Genomic DNA, 22,880 nt, shown 5'->3' with positions numbered 1-22,880 from the left:
AAGGAAGGTGCTGTGGACAAGAAGAGGAACGAGAGAAAGAAGGGACTGCTGACTAGACGTGTTAACAAAAAAAAGCCCAGATTATCTGAGAATAAAAAGGGAAGGGGAAAATGTCACTGAACTGTACATGCGAACAGTGTTGAAATGTCAAACATTTTAACACATATATTTACCACAGTAAAAAATAAAGCGAAGGGGAAGAAAGAAAATAAAATAAAGGACCTTTCTTGACCCTTCCAATAAGAGCCTGGGGGGAGCAAGTGGTTTGCTATCAGCTGCTAACCTAAAGGTTGGCAGTCCACCCAATGGCTCCACAGAAGAAAGGCCTGGCGATCTGCTTCCATAAAGATTACAGCCAAGAAAACCCTATGGAGCAGCTCTACTCTGTACCACATGAGGTTGCCGTGAGTCAGAATGGACTAGATGGCAAATGGGTTATCTTACGGAAGGAATTCCTGGGTGGTGCAAATGGCTAATGGGCCTGCCTGCTAACTGAAAGGTTGGAGGTTTGAGTCTATCCAGGGGTGCCTCAGAAGAAAGGGCCTGATGATCTGCTTCTGAAAAATTGGCTATTGAAAACCCAGTGGAGCATCGTTCTACTCTGACACACATGGGCCACCACGAGTCGGGGTCCGATTCGACAGCAGCCAGCAACAACAAATCCTTCCAATGACACTGTGAGTGAAGTAATGTCATCTCCACAGATCTGGAGACAGAAGAGCCAAGGGGGACATAACTGGTCCCCTTCTGCCCATGGCTAATATTGGGGCAGGCTGGCTTCTAGCCCAGTCTTTTCAGGCTCCAGAGTCTCCTTTGTTTTCTCAATACTGTGCTGCCTAAACAGACATATATCCTGCATTTCATATAGAAGGCGCAAGCCTGCCCCACATGGGGAGTAGGCTCGCAGCCCCGTGGTAGTAGCCCCCATCCCTGTCCAGCCACGGTCCTGCTCATCAAGCAATCATAGTATCTGACATTGAAAGCCTGTCTGGCAAAGGCTGACAGCCAAGTGCTGTCAGGCAACTCTTCGCAGTCTCTGCATCTGGGGCCCCAGGTAGTCAGCAATGGCAACAGCCCCCTCCCACTTTTCCAGTTGCTTCCGTCCCAGGACACAAACCTTGTTAGACCCCTGTCTCACAGCCAGAAGGGATCGGCCCTCGGACAGGATGGAGCTGGCTGCAAGAGGAAATGGAGAGAGAGGTCGCCACCAGCCAAGATCTCAGCAGCCTGTCTTCCCGTCAGGGCCCTGGTGGTGCAATGGTTAAGAGCTTGGCTGCTAAACAAAAAGTAGTTCAAATCCACCAGCTGCTCCTTGGAAACCCTATGGGGCAGTTCTACTTGGTCCGACAGGGTCACTATGAGTTGGAATGGGCTCTACTGCAAAGGGTGTGGTTTGGTTTGGTTTATCTTCCCGTCAAACGCCACCTAGCTTCCTCCCACAGGACAAGTTCTCTGTTTCCAAACTGCTTTCCACATGCTTACTAGCTCAATGTGTTCACTTTCGAGTTCTGTCAATGGCCACTACACAGTTCGAGCTCATTATTCCCACACCCCCTCCCAATATCCTCCCTCCCTTCCTTTCCCCCACTTCCCTTCCTTCCTTCCTATTATTTTTGTTTTCAATATTGACACGTTGGGTGACATTTCTAACCCTGTAGAATCCGGTTTCCAGTTGCCATTGAACCAATTCTGCACCATGGGACCCCATGTGTGTCAGGGTAGAACTGTGCTCCATATCATTTTTGATGGCTGATTTTTCAGAAGAAGAGTGCCAGGCCTTTCTTCTGAGGAGCCTTTGGGTAGACCTGAACCTCCAACCTTTCGGTAAGCAACCGACCATGTTAACTATTTCCATCATCCAGGGCCTCCAACCTTGTTGAACAGTGTGTGTAAATGAGCCTTGGCAACGAAGAGGTCAGGACTACTGTGTGATTCATGCTGGTGAGGTCCTCTAGGGGCCACTCCCCTTCCTACATACCCAGCAATAGGCTTGACATCTGCCTGGTGCCCTAGCGATCAAGGACAGACCAAGAAGCGCAAGGCACAGATACCCAGGAACTAGGAAAATGAGGGCGGGGAAAAAAAAAAAATCTAATGACAAATCAAATTGCCTTGCAGACTCCAACAAAAATTAAGTACAGCCACTACAAAGTTTGTCCACAATTTGCCACCAAGTCCCTGTCACAGGAAGGACAAAGTTACATCACATCTGAGCATGGGATGCAAAACCTCAGCCCAACTCCCTTCTTCTGCTTCTGTGTCCTTGCTGCCTCTGTGCCCTGAAGTGACACCTCTCTGTCCAAAGGGACAAGCCTACAAGACCCCCATCGGACAAGTGCCCAGCACCTCAATATCCACAGCCCACTTCTGCTAAGGAGAAAGGCTGATCTCACCTATACTATTTTTATTTTATTTTCAACAAACGCTTTGGCAAAGCTCTTCAATTCATAGCAGTACACAGAAGAAAAAAGGGTGGGCAGACTTTGTCTTCAAGCAAATGGTAAAGGCCCAGGAGGACCAGTTCCGGACACCCTTGGTTTCCAGCACTTTTCCATCTCACGGGACAGCCCAGTGGGATCTGACCACTGACACCAACTTCAAGAAGACTGAGTATGCAGCTGAGCTGTTTAAGTCACACACACATCTTAACTTCAATAAAGTTGTATTAAGGTCCTTATATATTTACACAATTCCCTATCTCTCACATCGACTCCCAGAGTTCAAGAGGCAGCAGGCATAGATACAAGACATGAAATGAAGGGGTACTTTTAGCCTAGTAATCTGTCTCCCACGTGTGCTGCCCCTCATACATAATCCCATGTGGTTTGGTCCTTGCAGCAACACAGGGTGGGTGTTGTTACTTTAATTTATAGATGGAGACACCCAGGTTTAGAAAGGATAAGTGACCTGCCCCAGGTGACACAGTGGTAAAGTTTGGTGGAGCCAGGACACAAATTGTGGTTTCCTACCTCCAGGTCTAGCATTCTTTCCATTATGCCAATACCTGCAAGAAAAGGCATCCAGGAATTAAATCCCTGTGCCCCACTAATGGAGAAAGTCTGAACCCAAATCATTCCTCAGGGACAAAAGGTTTGCTTTGAGGAGGCTCTCTCTCCCCTCACTCAAAAAGGAATTATGTCAGATAAGCTAAACCTGCATTTAGAGCTTTTTTTTTTAGTTATGTTTAATTAAAAAAAAAAGAAAATGATCACATTAATCTGTTGAACACCAGCCATGTACTATTAATAAATTATAGTTTCACGTTTTTCACAAAAATATTTTACCACCCCAAAGATCTTGAAATAATGCAGGAAACTCAAAGAAGGGTAAGACAGATGTATAATCTAAGCGTGCTGGAGAACATAACAGGTAGTCCAATAATCTTGTGTCTTTTCTTTTAGCTTCTTAGATAGGCAAGCTCCTAAGAGCAATTCATGTGAAAAATTCAAAAGGTTAGGCTAAGTGGGCGAGCTGGAATTAAATATTAAATGCAAGTTATGTTCATGCTGTGTACTCAAACCTAACCATTAGGGCACGTCCCTTTTTCTACCTTGAACAAATAAGCAGACAAAATAGAGCTTAAGCATGATGAAACCGCAAAGAACACAACACACGGTTGTCAGGCTGTGTGTCTCCAGATTCCCAAGGCGCTCTGTTCCAGCAATGTGCCGCCTACAAATGGCAAAAATAATCACTGCCAAATCTACATTAGAGGATTACATAAAATTCTTCTAAAAAGTAAAAAATTATTAAATCAGGAATAACTAATGTAAAAGCTCGGCTTACCTTGCAGAAACCAGGTTTTATTTCTGTGTTTTTTTCTTTTACAGCCTGAAGTCCGATACAAGGTACGTGCTATGCCCCAAGCAAATTTTGAAAAGCATAAAATGATTTCTCTGTCCTTCCCAACGTATTTTACAGAGTAAATACCTGAAATGGCTCTAGACCTTTCTGAGACCTTAATATTTCAGATGAGCAAAACCATTCTAGAGATCAACTGAAAAACCTGGATGTCTGTGGAATGAGGCAGGAAAAGTTGACAATGCCACATTACAACTGGTACCCCAAAGAAGTTTTCTTCTTCTCAGCTGTAAAGAGTATTTAAAGATTGCTGTCAGAATTCCTTCTGGAAAGAAAGGCATATCTTTTCATCAGCATAACAGTCTTTATACATTTTCAGAGTAAGAGCAATAAAGAGAAAGTAAGACCACGCAAGCATCTGGCATTCAGCATCGAGATCCATGACAGTCACAGCCCTTGTTCACTTACAAGCCGTACATACAAAGGAGAAGTTCAGACACCTGCTCCCTCAGGGGAAATCGATCACATCCACTGTCGTCCGCTGGGAAATGAGTAAAGCACACGTTCTCTCTCCCTCTCATCCCCACGCAATGAAATAATCCCAAACTGTTCTTCCAAGTTGCATTCACAAGGATGTCCTAGCGCCACCAATCTCTTTTCTCCAGAGCAGCACCTGTGACCCGGGAAGGCTCCCCCTTCCTCTGTGTTGCTACCCCATGCTGTGAGCTTTCTCTGGAAAGGCTCCAGGTGATGGCACACACCACAAAGGGAGACGACAGAACCACAAAGTGCCACCTCTTCAGAGCTAGCTGGAAGAGCTGGAGCCAAACGCAAGCTGCCCTTCTGTGGTGACTGCTTATCATACCTCAAGTTCTCAGAGCAAGCCCAAAGCTCGCTCAAGCCCCTCACCCACAGAGAAACCGTTTATTCTTTTAAACTCCAAACTATTACCATGCACACACTAATTGCTAACAATACTGGGGGGGAGAAAGTCCCCCACACAGGAGAGGCTGACAGGGTCACACAAAGAGCTGTGACAGTAATAGGCACCTTTGAAGAGAAAGAAGGCATTCAATTATGAACCATTTGCAGAAATTGTGGGGCTGTCAGAAACCCTGGTTACAGCTGTGCTTCATCAAGCCAGGCTGCATTTAATTTTCAAGGGAAATTATTCCTTATCCTAAAGTCTAGAATACATGTTTGTAAAATACGCCAAACAGCCCAGGTTCAGCCAGGCTCTAACTTGAAGAGAAGTTGATGATGCCTGAGAGAGCAAACTGGGCTGGGGGGAAGCCCGCACACAGGGCAGCTCATCTCCTGAAGCGTGGCCACCTTCAGGGGCATCACTGAGATCACTCATTAAGGTGATCTGGAAAGATCTGGCCCAGCACACACCTGGGCATGTATCACAAAACTCCCAAATCCACATTTTAAAAACAGAAACGTATTAAGTAAAGCACATGGTTTATATTAGGGATCCCTGTGTTGTACAGCTCTGTGGGCTTTGACAGGTAGATAATACTGTGTGCCACCATTACAGCACCAGGTCAGATTGGCTCATCCGTTGTAACAGATAATACTGCACACATGCAAGACGTTAATAGAGGGGAAACGGTGTGCAGGGAGGGGGCCATACAGGAACTTTCTGTACTTTCTACTCAATTTTTTTGGTATATCGATAGCTGTTCCAGAAAATAGTGTATTAAAGAAAAACATATTGCTTTTAGATATAACCTAATGCTTCTGGAGGAACTCTGGTGGCACAGTGAGTAAGCGTTCAGCTGCTAACCTAAAGGTTAGTGGTTCAAACACAACAGCTACCCTGCAGGAGAAAGATGTGCAGTTCTACTTTGTCCTCTAGGGTTGTTAAGAGTCGGAATCAACTCAATGGAAAAAAAAAAAAAAATTTTTTTTTTTTAATGCTTCTGGAAGTTAAAAATAAGAAAAACTGATACATAAAGGAAAAATTAAAAATAATTCCTTAAATTCTCAACTTTCATTTTTTCTTCGCTAATAACCATCATGGTAGCGTAGTGGTTAAGTGCTATGGCCACTAGGTAAAATGTTGGCAGCTCAAATCCACCAGGAGCTCCTTGGAAACCCTATGCAGGCAGTTCTACTCTGTCCTATACGGTCGCTATGAGTTGGAATCAACTCGACGGCAACGGGTTTTAATAACCATCTCAGTTATTACCTGTGGTGGTCACCAATTCTTCTCTAAGGAATATGCAAACTGAGTGAGTGCTAGGCATTCCCTAGGATTTCTTGAAATGTACTGAAATCAATTATATGTAGATAGATAATCTTTATATCTGAAAAGGTAAGGACAATCACTTTAGACTTCAGAAGCACTTGCCAGCAAATGTTTAAAAAAAAAAAAACAGTCGTCATCGAGTTGATACCGACTCATGGCAACAGCATATGTTACAAAGCAGAACTGTGCTCCATCGGGTTTTCAATGGCTGATTTTTTGGAAGTAGATCACCAGGACATTCTTCTGAGTGCCTCTGGCTGGACTCGAACCTCCAACCTTTCAGTCAGCAGTTAAGCGTGTCAATCACTCACACCACTCGGGGACTCTAAGAAATGTTGCTGTGTGCCTTTGAGTCAATTCGGACTCATAGCAATCTTATAGGACAGAGTAGAACTGCCCCATAGGGTTTTCTAGGCCATAATCTTTACAGAAGCAGAGTGCCGGGTCTTTCTCCTGCGGAGCACCTGGTGGGTTCAAACCACCAACCTTTTGGTTAGTAGCTGAGCCCTTAACCATTGAACCAACAGGGTGCCTTAATGTGCTAATACTCTCTTTCAATCCTTTTCTTCCTTCTGTGCTTTTTTTTTTCTTTCTCCTTTAACCATTTTAACAAGAAAACTAAAGCTCAGATAGCCCCAATTTCGAGCTGAATTGCAAATTTCATTCCGCTTCCAGGTTTCTGTTTGATGCCCCAGTGTCCATTTTATCAATTCTCTACACTTAAAAAAAAAAAAAAAAATTTTTTTTTTAAATAGTAGAGTTGGAAATGGCTTTAACACTGTGGGTTTTTGCATATTCATTTTATTGAATCATAAGCTAAAATAAAATTTGGAAAAAAAATTACATTTCCTTCTTAAGAACTTTAATGCGCAACTCAAGCAGATTCTAACAGAGAGGAAGTCATTCCCCTAATGGCGTTAAGTGGTTTCCCACCAGCTGCCACACTGTGCTGATACCCCACAGGCACACTTACCTTAAAGACAGGGCCCAGTGTCACTACTGTTTCAGAAGTACTTGCCTTTTAAAAAAACCTTAAGACAAAGCAATCAAAACACATCTATTTGATATTCTAGGATCCATTGCTTCAAAAGGAAATTGATGACTAAACCCATTGCCCCACTGCCATCGAATCGATTCTGACTCACAGCAACCCTATAGGCAGAGTAGAACTGCCCCATGGTGTTTCCAAGGAGCAGCTGGTGGACTCAAACCCTGGACCTTTTGGTTAGCAGCTGAACTCTTAAGCCACTATGCTACTGATACAACTACTGGTCTCTACTCACATGGAATAAAAGAGATAGATGGACAACCAAGACCCAGCGAAGAAACTAGTCTACAAGACTGTCTACATGAACCACAGCCTCATCTACCCTGAGACCAGAAGAACTAGATGGTGCCCAGCTTCCACTAGCAAGTATTCGAATTTCACCTTGAACAAACTGACAGATTGGCTCACAAAATAAAGGATATCACCTGTGAGTACTATGCTCCTTAAAAAAAAAACATGTATATGAGACCAAAAGATCAACAATTACTTTAGAAAAAAAGAGAAAGAGATAAAACAGTATGAGGGCAAGGAAACCAGATAACTAGAAATAGAACATACAGAACAGAAATAATGAGAATGTTCACATGTTGTGAAGAATACAACCAGCATCACTGAACAATTTGTGCAGAAGTTGTTGAATGGGAACATAATCTGCTGTGTAAACTTTCACAGAAAACACAATAAAATATTTTTTAAAAAGAGAAATTGAAAAATATTAGCTACAATATTGGGTCTCCTAAAGTAAATTACCTACCAGATACTGGTACAACAACAGATACGTAGACCTATGGACCAGAACTGAGAATCCAGACATAAATCCATCCACGTATGAGCAGCTGATATTTGACAAAGGCCCAAAGTCAGTTAAATGGGAAAAGACAGTCTTTTTAACAAATGGTGCTGGCATAACTGGGTATCCATCTGCAAAAAAATGAAACAAGACCTACACCTCACACTATGCACAAAAACTAAGACCTAAATATAAAATCTAAAATGATAAAGACCATGGAAGAAAAAATAGGGACAATGCTAGGAGCCCTTACATATGGCATAAACAGTACGCAAAACATTACTAACTATGCACAAACACCAGAAGAGAAGCTAGATAACTGGGAGCTCCTAAAAATCAAACACTTAATGCTCATCCAAAAACTTCACCAAAAGAGTAAAAAGATTACCTACAGACTGGTAAAAAGTTTTTGGCTATGACAATTCCGATCAGCATCTGATCTCTAAAATCTACAGGATACTGCAAAAACTCAAAAACAAAAAGACAAATAACCCAATTAAAAAATGGGCAAAGGATATGAACAGGCACTTCACCAAAGAAGACATTCTGGTGGCTAACAGATACGTATAGAGACACGATCATTAGCCATTAGAGAAATGCAAATCAAAACTATAAAGATATACCATCTCACTCCAGCAAGGCTGGCATTAATCCAAAAAATACAAAATAATAAATGTTGGAGAGGTTGTGGTGAGACTGGAACACTTACACACTGCTGGTGCAAACGTAAAATGGTACAACCACTTTGGAAATTGATTTGGCACTTCCTTGAAAAGCTAGAAATAGAACTACCATACCATCCAGCAATCCCACTCCTTGGCATATATCCTAGAGAAATAAGAGCCTTTACACAAACAGATATATGCACACCCATGTTTATTGTAGCACTGTTTACAATAGCAAAAAGATGGAAGCAACCAAGGTGCCCATCAATGGATGAATGGATAAATAAATTATGGTATATTCACACAATGGAATACTACACAACAATTAAGAACAACGATGAATCCATGAAACATCTCATATCACGGAGGAATCTGGAAGGCATTATGCTGAGTGAAATTAGTCAGTCGCAAAAGGACAAATATTGTATAGCCCACTATTATAAGAACTCAAGAAAAAGTTTATAACACAGAAGAAAATGTTCTTTGATGGTTATGAGGGTGGGAGGGAGGGAGAGGGGTATTCACTAATTAGATAGTAGACAGGAACTATTTTAGGTGAAGGGAAAGACAGCACACAATACAGGAGAGGTCAGCACAATTGGACTAAACCAAAAGCAAAGAAGTTTCCTGAATACAACGGAGTACTTCAAAGGACAGAGTAGCAGGGACAGGGCTCTGGGGACCATGGTTTCAGGGGACATAGGTCAACTGGTATAAGAAAGTGTATTAAGAAAACGTTCTGCATCCCACTTTGGTGAGTGGTGTCTGAGATCTTCAATGCTAACCAGCGGCCATCTAAGATGCATCAATTGGTCACAACTCACCTGGAGCAAAGGAATATGAAGAACATCAAAGACATGAGGTAAAGATGACCCCAAGAGACAGAAAAGGCACATAAACCAGAGACTACATCAGCCTGAGACTGGAAGAACTAGATGGTGCCCGGCTACCACTGATGACTGCCCTGACAGGGAACACAACAGGGAATTCCTGATGGAGCAGGAAAACAGTGGGATGCAGATCTCAAATTCTCATAAAGAGGACCAGACTTAAGGGTCTGAATGAGACTGGAGGGACCCCAGAGGTCACGGTCCCCAGACCCTCTGTTTAGACCAAGACAGGAACCATTCTCAAAGCCAGCTCTTCAGACAGGAATTGGACTGGACTGTAAGACAGGAAATGATACTGGTGAGGAGTGAGCTTCTTGGCTGAAGTAGACACACGAGACTAGGTGGGCAGCTCCTGTCTGGAAGTAAGATGAGAAGCCAGAGGGGGACAGGAGCTGGTTGAATAGACATGGGGAATATAGGGTGGAGAGGCAGAATGCATTGTCTTATTGAGGGGAGAGCAGCTAGGAGAACACAGCAAGATGTGTATAAGTTTTTGTATGAGAGACTGACTAGATCTGTAAACTTTCACTTAAAGCACAATTTAAAAAGAGTAGGTAAAAAAAAAAAATTTACCTACCAGAAATGAAACAGAATACTAAGAATGCTGAAGGATTTCAGTGTAGTAAAAGCACCTGCAACCTGGGGGCACTCCCAGACCAGTGGAGGCAGTTGAGCATGTTTGTGTGAGGCATTGGAGATGGGAGGGAAGAGGGAATTTGGAGGAGGTAGGTCTCCATGAATCGGAATCAACTTGATGGCAACTGTTTTTTAGGAGTCCCTGGGTAGTGCAAACGGTTAAAATGCCTGACTGCTAACAGAAGGGTTGGTGGTTCGAGCCCACCCAGAGGGACCTTAGAAGCAAGGCCTGGTGATCTACCTCTGAAAAATCAGCCATATGAAGCTCTACGGAGCACAGTTCTACTGACACACATGGGGTTGCCAGGAGTTGGAACTGACTCAAGGGCAACTGTTTTTTGCTTTTAGATGGGGGAAAATCAAGGTGTTAAAGGAGTGAGAAAGGGAAAGGGAGGGGAGTGGAGGAGTCGGTGCCAACACCCTCCTGCAACCACTTAGAATCTAGCAGATTCTAACCTGACCCATCATGTCAGAGTGTCACTGTCACCAAAGGTACGCCACATGGCAGGTCACCAAGGGATTGGCCCTTGGTGATATACATCTAAAACCAAGTGGGTGTGGTCCTGCTATATTTTTTTTTTTTAAGTTTTATTTAAATACCTGTTATAGCTTATATTTTCTCCATCCTTATTTTGTATTCAAGAGCAGAGCAAGAAATATAAGACAGAGATCATTTCAAAATCAGGTCATACTAGGGTGTGCGTGAAAATAGATGGTGTCAATCAGACCATTTCTGAAAGGAGGACTGACCCTGAGCAGTTAGCAATGTAGGAAAGGAACAAAACAGTAATCGAACGTGGCTTAAAGAACACCTGAACTTAACGTTTCTTGGTCAAAGTAGCTAGAGCAAAGCCATGTGACATAAGAACGGCAGTGTTTGCATTTCTCTTTGGTGGCACAAAGATATCATGGATCGGGTCTGGGGTGTGGCTCCTCTTAGGACCTCACTTCAAAAATATAAATAAAAGAGTAAACTACTTTATTTAGGAAAAAAAGTTTGCATTGACTGCTGGACACAGGAATAGGCTACCTCCCTCTTCTTTTCTTCACCTCAGGGGCAGGTGGCAATGCACACCTGCCTGCTGGCCCGCTGCCTGGGACAGCAACTCACCCTGAACGTCTGCTCCATTTTCTCCCTGTGGGAAACCTGGTCCAGGGTGCCATCCGTCTGACTCCTTTTCAGACCAGTCGTGATGTCAGGGACATTGCTGAAATCTGCACGAGAAATGACAAATACATACTAAATGAGTTTGGTCATTTGCAGACAACAGTGGTGACAGGTTTAAAGGTTCACACAAAGAAAAGGCAGGGGGACAGATACTAACAACCTTACAACCTGTTGCCATCAAGTCAATTCCAACTCGTGGCGACTTCCTGCATTACACAGTAGAATTGCTCTGTAAGGTTGTTTTAGCTGTAATCTTTATGGAAACAGCCTCTTTTCCACAGTGCTGCTGGGTGGATTCAAACTGTCAACCTTCAGGTTAGTTGCGAAGAGAGGTTTGCACCACCCAGGGACCTTCAACTACAACTAACATGCTAGAAGGTGGTATACATCAGTCTTTAGTGGCACTGACCGTCACCCATCTGTCAGCTTGTCACATGTACGATAGTGGCTTGCATGTTGCCATGATGCTGGAGGAGTCCCTTGGGAGGTACAAATGGTTAAGTGCTTGACAACTAGCTGAAAGGTTGGCTGTTCAAGCCCACTTGCAGATTCCTTGGAAGGCAGGCCTGTCGATCTGTTTCAAAAGGTCACAGTCTTGAAAACCTTTTAGGGTACAGTTCTACTCTGCACACGTGGGGTCACCATGAGTCGAAATTTGACTCGACAGCAACCAACAATAATAACAATATGGTGCTGGAAGCTATGACACCAGTATTTCAAATACTAGCAGGTTAATCCAAGGCAGACAGCTTTCAGTGGAGCTTACCAACTAAACAGACTAGGACGAAAGGCCTGGTGATCTACTTCCAAAAATTAGCCAGTGAAAACCCTATGGATCACAATAGAACATTGTCCAACATAGTGCTGGAAGTTAAGCCTCCCAGGTTGGAAAGCACTCAAAATACACAGCGGCCAAAGCAGTGGACTTGAGTATACCAACAATTATGACGACAGTGCAGGAGTGGGCACATTTTGTTCTGTTGTACCTGGGGTCACCATGAGTCGTAGCCGACTTGACAACAGCTAACAACAGTGACAGTGAAATAACAACATGCACATATTTGGTCTGAAAGAGGACTGGGCTCTTGCCAATTAAAGAAGCAACATCTACTGTTTTGGTCAAAGTAGCGCAGTCAAAACAATGACTTAAATCTCTTGTCACTTTCCCACTGATGTGTAACTATACTTCACTAAGCCCTGATGGTAAATCATTTACTTGGACCAAGAAATCAAACAGCAGTTGAACATTGTTGGTACTTTCCTGATTTTGGCTACGTGAGGGCACAGCCGCCAGGGACATCTTAGAAAACCAATGAGGTAATATCATAGACTCTTATTACAATCCACAGCTTGCTCATTTATAAACATAATTCCTTTGGCATCCACCACAATTTCATCCTAAATTTAAAGTTCCAAAAGGAACGGCCCACCCTTTTTAACTTCCAGAGTAAAGGGTAAGAAATAATATTAAAGGTCAGTAAAGCCTGCGGTTTTCCAGCCTACACCTATACACACACGCCACCCTCAATGATAGTCTCTAACAGTTCCCAAATTAACAAATTCAGGAGAGCCGGAGATACCAGCCTCTATCAAACTACAGCTTAGCTTTATATCCTCATTCTTGTGTTTGGTAGAACTGTCTCCTCAACTAAGGTGATACCAAATGGTTTCTGATCCCAGTTAGCCAAACTAGATCTCACTGATCTTGTACTATCTGAGTTACTTAGGCCAAAAAGGCATGGATAGAATTGCCAATGACGAAGCTGTCCAGCATGATAGAAGAAGCAAGGAAAATGATCTCTAGGTGACTTCTAGAAGCTATGGGAGTCTTAGGAAGTTGACGGAACTCATGGATAAGAATGCTGTCACCCGATCGTGCTGGTATCATTGATTGCTACATAGGTTATGAGTCAAAACCGACTTGACGGCACCTAACAACAACAACACGTAGGCACCTGCTTCTAAGACAAGAGGAGACCTAAAGAAAACTCCTCATGATCTACAGAATTCTGCAGCTCCAATTTCTTCTTCCTCTTTTCTCTTCCAACACCCCAATTCCTTGCAGAAAAGGGCCAGGCAATACAAGTCACACTGCAATGTTGTCACCTGGCAAAATCGTCAGCCTGAGGAAAGCAGCACTGATCACAAAAGCATGAGCTGCAGCTGGGCCACCTGCAGGTAGCAAGTCAGGTGGGCAAACTTGGGCTAGCCTTTTCCCAGGCTGTACCAAGGGGCAGTCCACTTACCAGCAGGCTGACTGCATGAGAAATAAGATCAGACCTAAAGCCAGAAAGTGATCCACTCTCATCACCCCATTTCAGGTCCCCCAGTCTGATGTGTGCAGCATGGGTTAAGAGAGGCCAACCTCGGAATGATTCCTGAAGGAAAAACAGCCCTGATTCCCAATGCATTCAGCGCAAACACATCTGGCTATCGCCCGAGCGCCACATTAGATGCTGGGGATATGAAGATGAATAAGATACAGTCGCTGCTCTCCAGGTGAGCTTCTCACCTGGAAAGAGGTGATGGGTGGCTGGGAGGCAAGCAGACGAGTACAACCAAGCATCACAGATGACATGATATGTTCGCGCAGGGCTGAGTGGGGAAAGAAGGAAGCAGTAAATTCTCCCTCGGGCCATAAAAGACTCCAAGAAAAGGAGACACTGGAGCGAAGTCTTTCAATCTAAGGGCTCTTTACTAGGTGACAAGGCAGAGTGGGTGGTGGGGAGGGGGAGGCCAAGAATGGGAAGTACCCTGAGGACAGGCCAGCTGGTATGAAAGAGGCCAGCAGGATGGCGGACCCTGTTTAGTGTGGCAGCAGCAGCAGAGAGGGGCGGGGAAGAAAAGATGTTCTGTTAGGGATGTATTCTTGGAGGGCAAGACCTTGGCAGAAAAACAGGCCCAAAAGTTGTAAGAATCCTGCAGGTATGAGGTCTAAGGAGCCCAACTAACACAGGATTCGATTCCAACTTGCAGCAGCCCTGCAGGACAGAGTAGAACTGCCCCATAGGGTTTACAAGCAGCAGCTGGTGGATTCGAACTGCCAACCTTTTGGTTAGCAGCCAAGCTCTTAACCACTGCACCACCAGGGCTCCCAGCAAAAAGGTGAGTGATAGCAGTCCCTGGGAGGTACAAAGGTTCAACGTGTCTGGCTGCTAACCAAAAGGCTGGAGGTTTGAGTCTAGCCAGGGGCACCTCTGAGGAAAGTGCTGGTGACCTGGTGACCTGCTTCTAAAAACTCAGCCACCGAAAACGCTGTGGAACACGGTTCTACTCTGACAAACACAAGGTCACCGTGAGCTTGGAGCGACGTAATATCAACTGGAAGAAACAAAACATGATGCAGAGAGGTTAAGGAGGCGGGCTCAGTGGGGCTCTTCTCTGTCACCCATTAAATATGAAGAGATACAGCAGAGAGGCATCAGGAAGACGCCAGTTTTTTCGGTTCTAGGTGGCTGGGTAGATGGCGAATGCAGAAAGGTGGGCGTGGGAATAACAAGCCTGGCTTTGGCAATACTGAGTTTGAGATACATGTGGGCCACCACATCAGAGATGTTCAGTGGGCAGGTAGGTTGGTCTACAGCCCAGGGAAAGTCTTCCTAAAGTGGATTTGGGAGGTATCAGAATATATCTGGCAGGGAAGCCCCGGGGAGGGACGGCACCACCAGGGAGCATGTGCAAAGTGCACCATGAAGAGAACGAGGGAGAGCCCTGGAGACGCCAACACAGAAGACATGCGGTGAAAGACAGGTCCTCAAAGGCAGTGTTGTCATTGTTGTCAGCTGTCATCACGTTAGCCCAACACCATTCACAACAGAACAAAATGCTGCCTGGTCCTGTGCCGTCCCTGTGGCCAGCTGCAGATCAGACTATTGTGACCTATAGGGTTTTCATTGGCTCATTTTTGGAAGCAGATCACCCGGCCTTTCTTCCTAGTCCACCTTAGTCAGGAAGCTTCACCGAAACCTGTTCAGCATCACAGCAACACGCACACCTCCAGTGACAGGTGGTGGCTGCACTTGAAGTGCATTGGCTGGGAATTGAACCTGGGTCTCCTACACGGAAGCAAGAATTCTACCACTGAACCACCACGGCCCCCTCAAAGGAGATACTTTCCTCTTCAAAGAGAAGTAGCAGTCAGAGAAGAATAAGAAAATCAGGGAAGAGCCATACATCCCAGAAGCCAAACCATGTAAACCTACACTACCTAGGTAACAGAATCAAATTTGTAATATTGCTGCCTTCACTTTGTAAATAAAGAGCTTTGGTATTTTCAAAGAGCTATGCCAACTACAGGAAACATGACACATGCATTCATTCATGATGACGATGTCGACACCACCTGCTGTGCTCCAGGTATGTACCAACACCAGGGACACAAAGATGAATAAGCCCTGGAGCCCAATGAAGAACTCAGAATGGCAAGGGCATAGGAAGCCTGGCCCCTGGAGGTACCATATGAATGCTGGGAAACAGATGGTGACGGCAAAGGGGTGCCAAGTGAATCCTGAGTCCTCTGCTCCATATGTTCACGAAGCTTAGGAGCTTGGATGCTGAAATCCCCACACCACATTTTGCCTCATTTCAAAGGAGGCCCTCACTCACCAACTGAGAAAGCAGGGAAAAGGTGTGATATTTGCCTGGTAACAGAATATTCAATACTTTTGTGTCAAACCCAGGTGCTGTCAAGTTGATTCAAACTGATGCAAACGGCTAACGAGCTCAGCTGCTAAACGAAAGGTTGGAGGTTCAATTCTACCCAGAAGTACCTCAGAAGAAAGACCTGGCAATCTAGTTTCACAAAATCAAGCCACTGAAAACCCTATGGAGCGCAGTTCTACTGACACACATGGGGTCACCATGAGTTGAAGTTGAAACGTGGGCAACTAGTAACTAGTTGTCAAACTCTACCCTGCCCAGGGTAAAGCCACATCCAGTGTACAAGCCCTGCCCAGGGTACAAGACCCACCCAGGGTAAAGGCTTCACCCAGGGAACAAACCCCACCCAGGGTATATGCCCAGCCCAAGGTACAAGCCCTGCCCAGGGTATACGCTCCACCCAGGGTACATACCCCACCCAGGGTAAAGCCCCATCCAGTATACAAGCTCCACCCAGGGTACATGCCCCCCAGGGTACAAGGCTCAGCTCAGAATCACTAAGGCTCCCATATTACCCCCAACACCCCTGAATGTCAAGCAGCCTTTGGGTGTGGCTTGGATCCTCCGCAACATACCAGCTTGGGCAGGAGGGACCACAGAACCACCTCCCAGTGAGCCTGGCCCAGGGGACACAGATAGGACAGCTCTGGACAGTCCCTGGATCTCAATCTGTCCCATCCCCCAAGGTCACACAGGCAGCATGGTAGCCGGACAAAGAATCCCTCTGCTGACTATCTCTGTTTCCAACACCACTGGCAATGCTGAGGCCTCCCAGCACCAACAATGTCCCGAGGACAGACATAGCACAGGGACAGTCGAGCTCACAGCGCCCATACGTGCCAGCTCAACTCCACGAGTCTCAACTTCCACCAGGACCTGGATCCCAGGAAAACAGCGTGTGTCCTTAGTGTTCCTTCCAGAGGAGAGATGAGAACACAGGCATTCTGGGAGGATAGCAGACTGAGTTTTAAAAACAAAAAAGAAGAGTAGGCTGGTAAAATGCTAGTGCTGGTATACAATGCAGTTTAAACAGGCCCTGAGCGGACATCCTGTTCTGGGTGTGAAGGGCCTATGGACAGCCCCCTCACTTGGCCCCCGTCCTGAGCTCCAGCTGCTGAGGGAGTAAATAATGATTCCACCTCGCAGCACATCCTCACCTGGAAGCATACATGGTGGATGTTCTCAGGGCTCTGGGTCCTCACCACACAACAAGCATGGGCTCCCGCCCACCACGCACCCCCACCCTGCAGTCCAGATATTCAGACATGCTCCAGAGGTCTTTGGCCAACGCGACTGTATACAGTGGGAAATAACACCACTATAAAGTCAAGTCGGGGAGCCAGTTATATCTGGTTAATACCCTTTTGTCTTTTTCCCCTTATTCCTTGGGGAAATTAACAACATGGGGTGAGGGCTAGCGATTTGAAAAACTTCACATTCAGCGTGGCCAACAGGGGCTTCTACGTAGCAGATTGAGTGAACAGGGCTACAAAGTCCCAAGCCATGGCCTTGATCCTCCATCTGACCTGCTCGTTCAGTTTATTTACTCCCCCATTTAAAAAAAAAAAAATGGGTGCAAAGTGCTGTGCACCCACTGGCACCAGGTGCTATGTCAGGTGCCTGAGCTGAGCCCAGGCTTGGCTCCTTTTCTCCTTTGACCACCTAATAAATATATTTTGGAGAGCGAGGATATGCCAGGCAGGCTACCAGGAAGATGGCTGCCTCCCGACTCCCCTGCAGACTCTGGAGAGCTCCTTACAGACAAGGGGGAAAACGTGAAGCTTTAGGTATAAGACAACCAGCAATTCAGTTTCTTCCTGAACTGAGTGTCAGTATATGGCCCATGAATGCCACTGTCAGCCAAGGAGCTGGCAACCCCAAATCCTTAACAATTAAAGGGCAAAACCTGTGTGAAAATAACATCCTGAGTACAAACGTAAAAATAGAAATGCCAGGAAATGCCCAAGTTAAGGATGCCTCACCCACACAGCCCGTAATCTGAATTCAAAGTTTACATTTACATCGCTTCCAAATCTTATCAAGCACAGTTAACATGCAGGAGGCTTCTGCCGTTTATTTCCCAGGAAGCATACAAAGCACCAGTATCTCCAGGTTCTGACTCTGGTATGTGCGAGGGGGTAGCGGCTAGAAGTGGTGGCACCGGGAAGCCCGGGAGAGAGTGCAGCACATGTGGTAGTGTCCCTACTACCCAAACCAGTAAACCAGCTGCCATCCCATCAGTTCTGACTCATGGCAACCCCATGTGTGTCACAGTAGACCTGTGCTCCATCGGGTTTTCAGTGGCTGATTTTTCGGAAGTCAATCACCAGGTCTTTCTTCCAAGGCACCTCCGGGTGGACCTGAATCTCCAACCTTTCAGTTCACAGCCGAGCACATTACCAGGGACCCCTAAGTAAGTCTGGCTCTCTGCAGCAGAGAGCAGCTACAGTGTGTGGCTGGTCTAGTGGATGCCATCCATAATCCCAATCTTGATGGCTCCTTCCTTCTTACTCTAGCAAGTAGCAAGAGAATAGGTAATGACATTCTTCCAGTCTCCAGGCACCCAGTCAGGTGGCTGCTGGAAGCCCTTAGAGACACCAGACAGCTTCTGGGTGTAAGTGTGTGAGGGGCGTGGGGGGACAGGAAGAGGAGGTGCCATCAGTGAGCCCCTGAGGACAAGCAACCGGTTTTTAGAAAAAAAGTGATTTAAGATCCAAGCTACTAAAACATCCGAGTTCTCAGAAAATGCAACTGTAAGAGAAATCTAATTAAAATAAAAAATGATATTAATCTCTGTGGCCAAAAAACTAGAAATACAAAATGACAGGAGAATATTTGTTTTCCCCGTTAGGTATAAGAAGAGAATTTTATTTATTTATTTTAACAAATTAGCGATGGTAGTCATAGCACCAGAAAACTCTCTGCAGCAATCTGCAGGTGGAAGACTCATTTGAAGGAGACTGGAAGGAGGGATGATGAGAATGGAAATTATTTATCAACTATGCTTTTCATGCTTCGAAGCCTACATTGTACTGTATTGATTCCTAACACTATCAGACATAAATCCCCCGTTTTTTTAAAATATATAGTTTTACTATCCTGAGATAAATTCATATTTAACAGAATCTATGTCCACACATAATTTCATGAAAAGTAATATAATGCCCTAACAATAAGAAAAAAAAAAAAAAAGGGAAGCAATGTATAGTAAGGAGCAGCTCAATTGGTTATACATTCAGCTACTAACTGAAAGATTGGTGGTTCAAATTTGCCCAAAGATGCCTCAGGAGACAGGCCCGGTGATACGCTTCTGAAAAGTCCCAGCCACTGAAAACCTTATGGAGCAGTTCAACTCTGCACACTGGGGGTTGCCACGAGTGGGAATTGACTTGACCGTAACGGATTCGGTTTGGTTTAGTAATGTGTAATACAACCACACGCATTTCAGTATGTAAATGCTTGGGTACAACGACTCCAGGAGCCAGGGTGAAGTTGTCTGATACTGGCACTACCCAGTCACTGTGAACATGTCAGCTTCGTCACAGACTCCGCAAGAGTGTCCTGTTGGAGATCCAAATACCATACAGCATGTTGCCATCAGTGACATCACTTTCCAAAGGGAAAAAAATTCTTGCAAAGTTTGGAACAAAACAAAGCCCAAATTTCCCTTGATTTGCCTGGTTGTTGCCTTGCTAGAAAATTTAAAGTACCTTAAAACTGTGAGGAAAAACATAAATTGTGTTTATTTGTAAAGTGGAGCTAGGTCTTGGCTGGGATAATTATAAACATGTTTTTCACCTATGTGAGTGTCCAGTGGAGCAATTCTGCAATGTGTGGGACTGACTTGAACAACCAGGTCCCCAACCACTAATGCCACTGACCCCAAATCATTATGGTGATGAGAAACGGACCAGTAAGCTTCCACAATGTCACTAGGTGGGCAGGACTACCTGCACTGAGATGCATCTCTCCCTCAGCCTGTGGCCAGGACCCAGGGCTCTACCTCGAGGAGGAGGGTCAGTGGTATCAGAAGATATAAAATGCTCCAAAAAGCATCAGCCCAAAGCATGTGTGCAGTGAATAGTAGCTCCCTTACTTCCCAAATGGAGCCCCTGGGTGCTTGTTATGGGTTGAATTGTATCCCCCAAAAATATGTGTTGTAAATCCTAACCTCTATATCTGTGCTTAGGGCAGGGAACTGTAAGAAATTCAGGCTGGATTCAGAAGAGGACGTGGAACTGGGGATATAATTGCTGATGTCAGATGGATCCTAGCTGAAAGCAGAGAATACCAGAAAGATGTTTACCTGTGTTTTACTGACTAGGCAAAGGTACTCAACTGTGTGGATCATAACAAATTACGGATAACATTGCGAAGAATGGGAATTCCAGGACACTTAATTGTGCTCTTGAGGAGCCTGTACATAGATCAAGAGGCAATTGTTTGGACAAAACAAGGAGATACTGTATGGTTTAAAGTCACGAAAGGTGTGTGTCAGGGTTGTATTCTTTCACCATGTCTATTCAATCTGTATGATGAGCAAATAATCGGAAAAGCTGGACTATATGAAGAACAGGGCATCAGGATTGGAGGAAGACTCATCAACAACCTGCGTTACATAGATGACACAACCTTGCTTGCTGAAAGTGAAGAGGACTTGAAGCACTTACTACTGAAGATCAAAGACCGTAGCCTTCAGTATGGATTACATCTCAGCATAAAGAAAACAAAAATCCTCACAACTGGACCAATAAGCAACATTGTCATGAACAGGGAAAAGACTGAAGTTGTCAAGGATTTTATTTTACTTGGATCCACAATCAATACCCATGGAAGTAGCAGTCAGGAAATAAAAAGACACGTTGCATTGGGTATATCTGCCACAAAAGACCTCTTTAAAGTGTTGAAAAGTAAAGATGTCATCTTAAGGACTAAGGTGCACCTGACCCAAGCCATGGTATCTTCAATCACATCACATGCACATGAAAGCTGGACAATGAATAAGGAAGAGCAAAGAAGAATTGATGCCTTTGAATTGTGGTGTTGGCGAAGAACATTGAATACACCATGGGCTGCCAAGAGGATGAACAAATCTGTCTTGGAAGAAGTACAAGCAAGGACAGCGAGACTGGGTCTTAGATACTTCGGAAATGTTGTCAGGAAGGATCATGATGTCCCTGGGGAGGGACAAGATGCTTGGTAAAGTGGAGGGTCGGCAAAAGAGAGGAAGACACTCAACAAGATGGACTGACACAGTGGCTGCAACAATGGGCTCAACCATAACAATGATAGGGAGCATGGCACAGGACTGGGCAGGGTTTCATTGTGTGGTACGAAGGGTCGCTATGAGTCAGAACCGGTTCGACGGCACTTAACAATGACATATCTGTGGTTGGAGCCCTTGGGGCACACTGGTTAAGAACTCAGCTGCTAACCAAAAGGATGGCAGTTTGAATCCACCAGCTACTCCTTGGTGCAGTTCTACTCTGTCCTATAGGGTCGCTATGAGTCAGAATCTACTCCACAGCAGTGGGTTTGGTATACCTGTGGTTATAATCCCATTTGGGAATGGGTTTTCTTTGTTATGTTAATGAGTCAGGACTAGTGTAGAATGTGTCTTAAATCAATCTCTTTTGAGATATAAAAAAGATTAAACAAGCAAGTGAACAGCAGAGATGGGGGAAGAGGGAGGCCAAGAAATAGGAAGATTACCCAGAAGAAGAAGGTCAAAAGAGACAAGGACCTTCCTCCAGAGTTGACAGAAACAGAAAGTCTTCCCCTAGAGTGGGCACCCTGAATTCGGACTTCTAGCCCCCTAAACTGTAAGAAAATAAATTTCTGTTTGTTAAAGCCATCCACTTGTGGTATTTCTGTTATAGCAGCACTAGATAACTAAGACAAAGGTATAAATGGTTAAGCGTTCCACACTAACTCAAAGGTTTGTGGTTCAAATCCACTTAGAGGCACCTCAGAAGAAAGGCCTGGTGATCTGCTTTCCAAGTTTTGAAAACTCTGTGGAACACAGTTCTACTCATCACCATGAGTTGGAATCAACTCAACAGCAACGGATTTTTTTTTTTTTTTGGCTTCATTTTCTGAATATAGATGAAATGTGCTCAAAAAAACCAAACCCATTGCTGTCGAGTCGATTCTGACTCAGAGAGACCCAAAAAAACCAAACCCATTGCTGTCGAGTCGATTCTGACTCATCCTGCCCTCAGAGAGTTTCCAAGGAGCTCCTGAAGGATTCAAACTGCCTGCCTTTTGGTTAGCAGCTGTAGCACTTAACCGCTACACCACCAGGGTTTCCTGAAATGTGCTCGCTAGAGCAATTAATAATACCACCTGCAAATAAACAATATAATATATTAATTGGGATTCTAATCTAAAAAATGTTGTATTTGATTAAATCGTTAATCCTTAGGAACCCCCTCTGAGATGAAAACTATAGAAAGAAAATCTTCTAAAAAGAACACTCTGAAAAAAATCTAAAAACTAGTGTCAAAGAAGTTACAAGTGAATTATAAATGGTTTAATAAGTTTTCCACATAGGTCCAGTCCTATGCCATCCCCGTGATGGGTTGTGGATTAGATTGTATGATCCACAGGGTTTTCACTGACTGATTCTTGGAAGGAGCATTATTAGAGTTGTGCATTTTTGACATTTAAAATAAAAAAGATATAAAAAAGTTTTATATGTACTTACGTTCAGATAAAATGGTTTCTCTGAATTATGTTCTTAATCTATGCGATTTATTCAACTTCTCAATTTCTCAGAAGTTCTACTATACACTTCCATAAATGAACAGCTAATAAAGAAGCAAAGAATTTGAGATCTGAAAAGTAACTTAGGACGTAGCCAATTGAATTCCTGTACCATATATATCTTTTGTTTAAAAAAAAAAAAAGTATGAATGCGATTTAACGAAAAGGTCAAGATTTTGGCAATTTAAAGCTGCCAATTGAAGC

General features: G+C 44.4%; 1 protein-coding gene across 3 annotated transcripts in view; it reads right to left on the bottom strand.

Annotated features, from left to right (window-relative positions):
• TIAM2 (TIAM Rac1 associated GEF 2) overlaps positions 1-22,880 on the bottom strand; it is a 187,601-nt gene that overhangs the window by 45,447 nt on the left and 119,274 nt on the right. For all 3 annotated transcript variants that reach the window (XM_064292543.1, XM_064292547.1, XM_064292541.1), the window contains one exon: positions 11,196-11,299. In XM_064292543.1, the coding sequence (XP_064148613.1) occupies positions 11,196-11,299 (104 nt within the window). The remainder of the gene's footprint in view (positions 1-11,195; positions 11,300-22,880) is intronic.

This window comes from Loxodonta africana, chromosome 1 (assembly GCF_030014295.1).
Source record: "Loxodonta africana isolate mLoxAfr1 chromosome 1, mLoxAfr1.hap2, whole genome shotgun sequence".
Lineage (NCBI taxonomy): Eukaryota > Metazoa > Chordata > Mammalia > Proboscidea > Elephantidae > Loxodonta > Loxodonta africana.
Note: the sequence above shows the minus strand (reverse complement) of the source record. Positions and strands in the feature narration are given on the sequence as shown.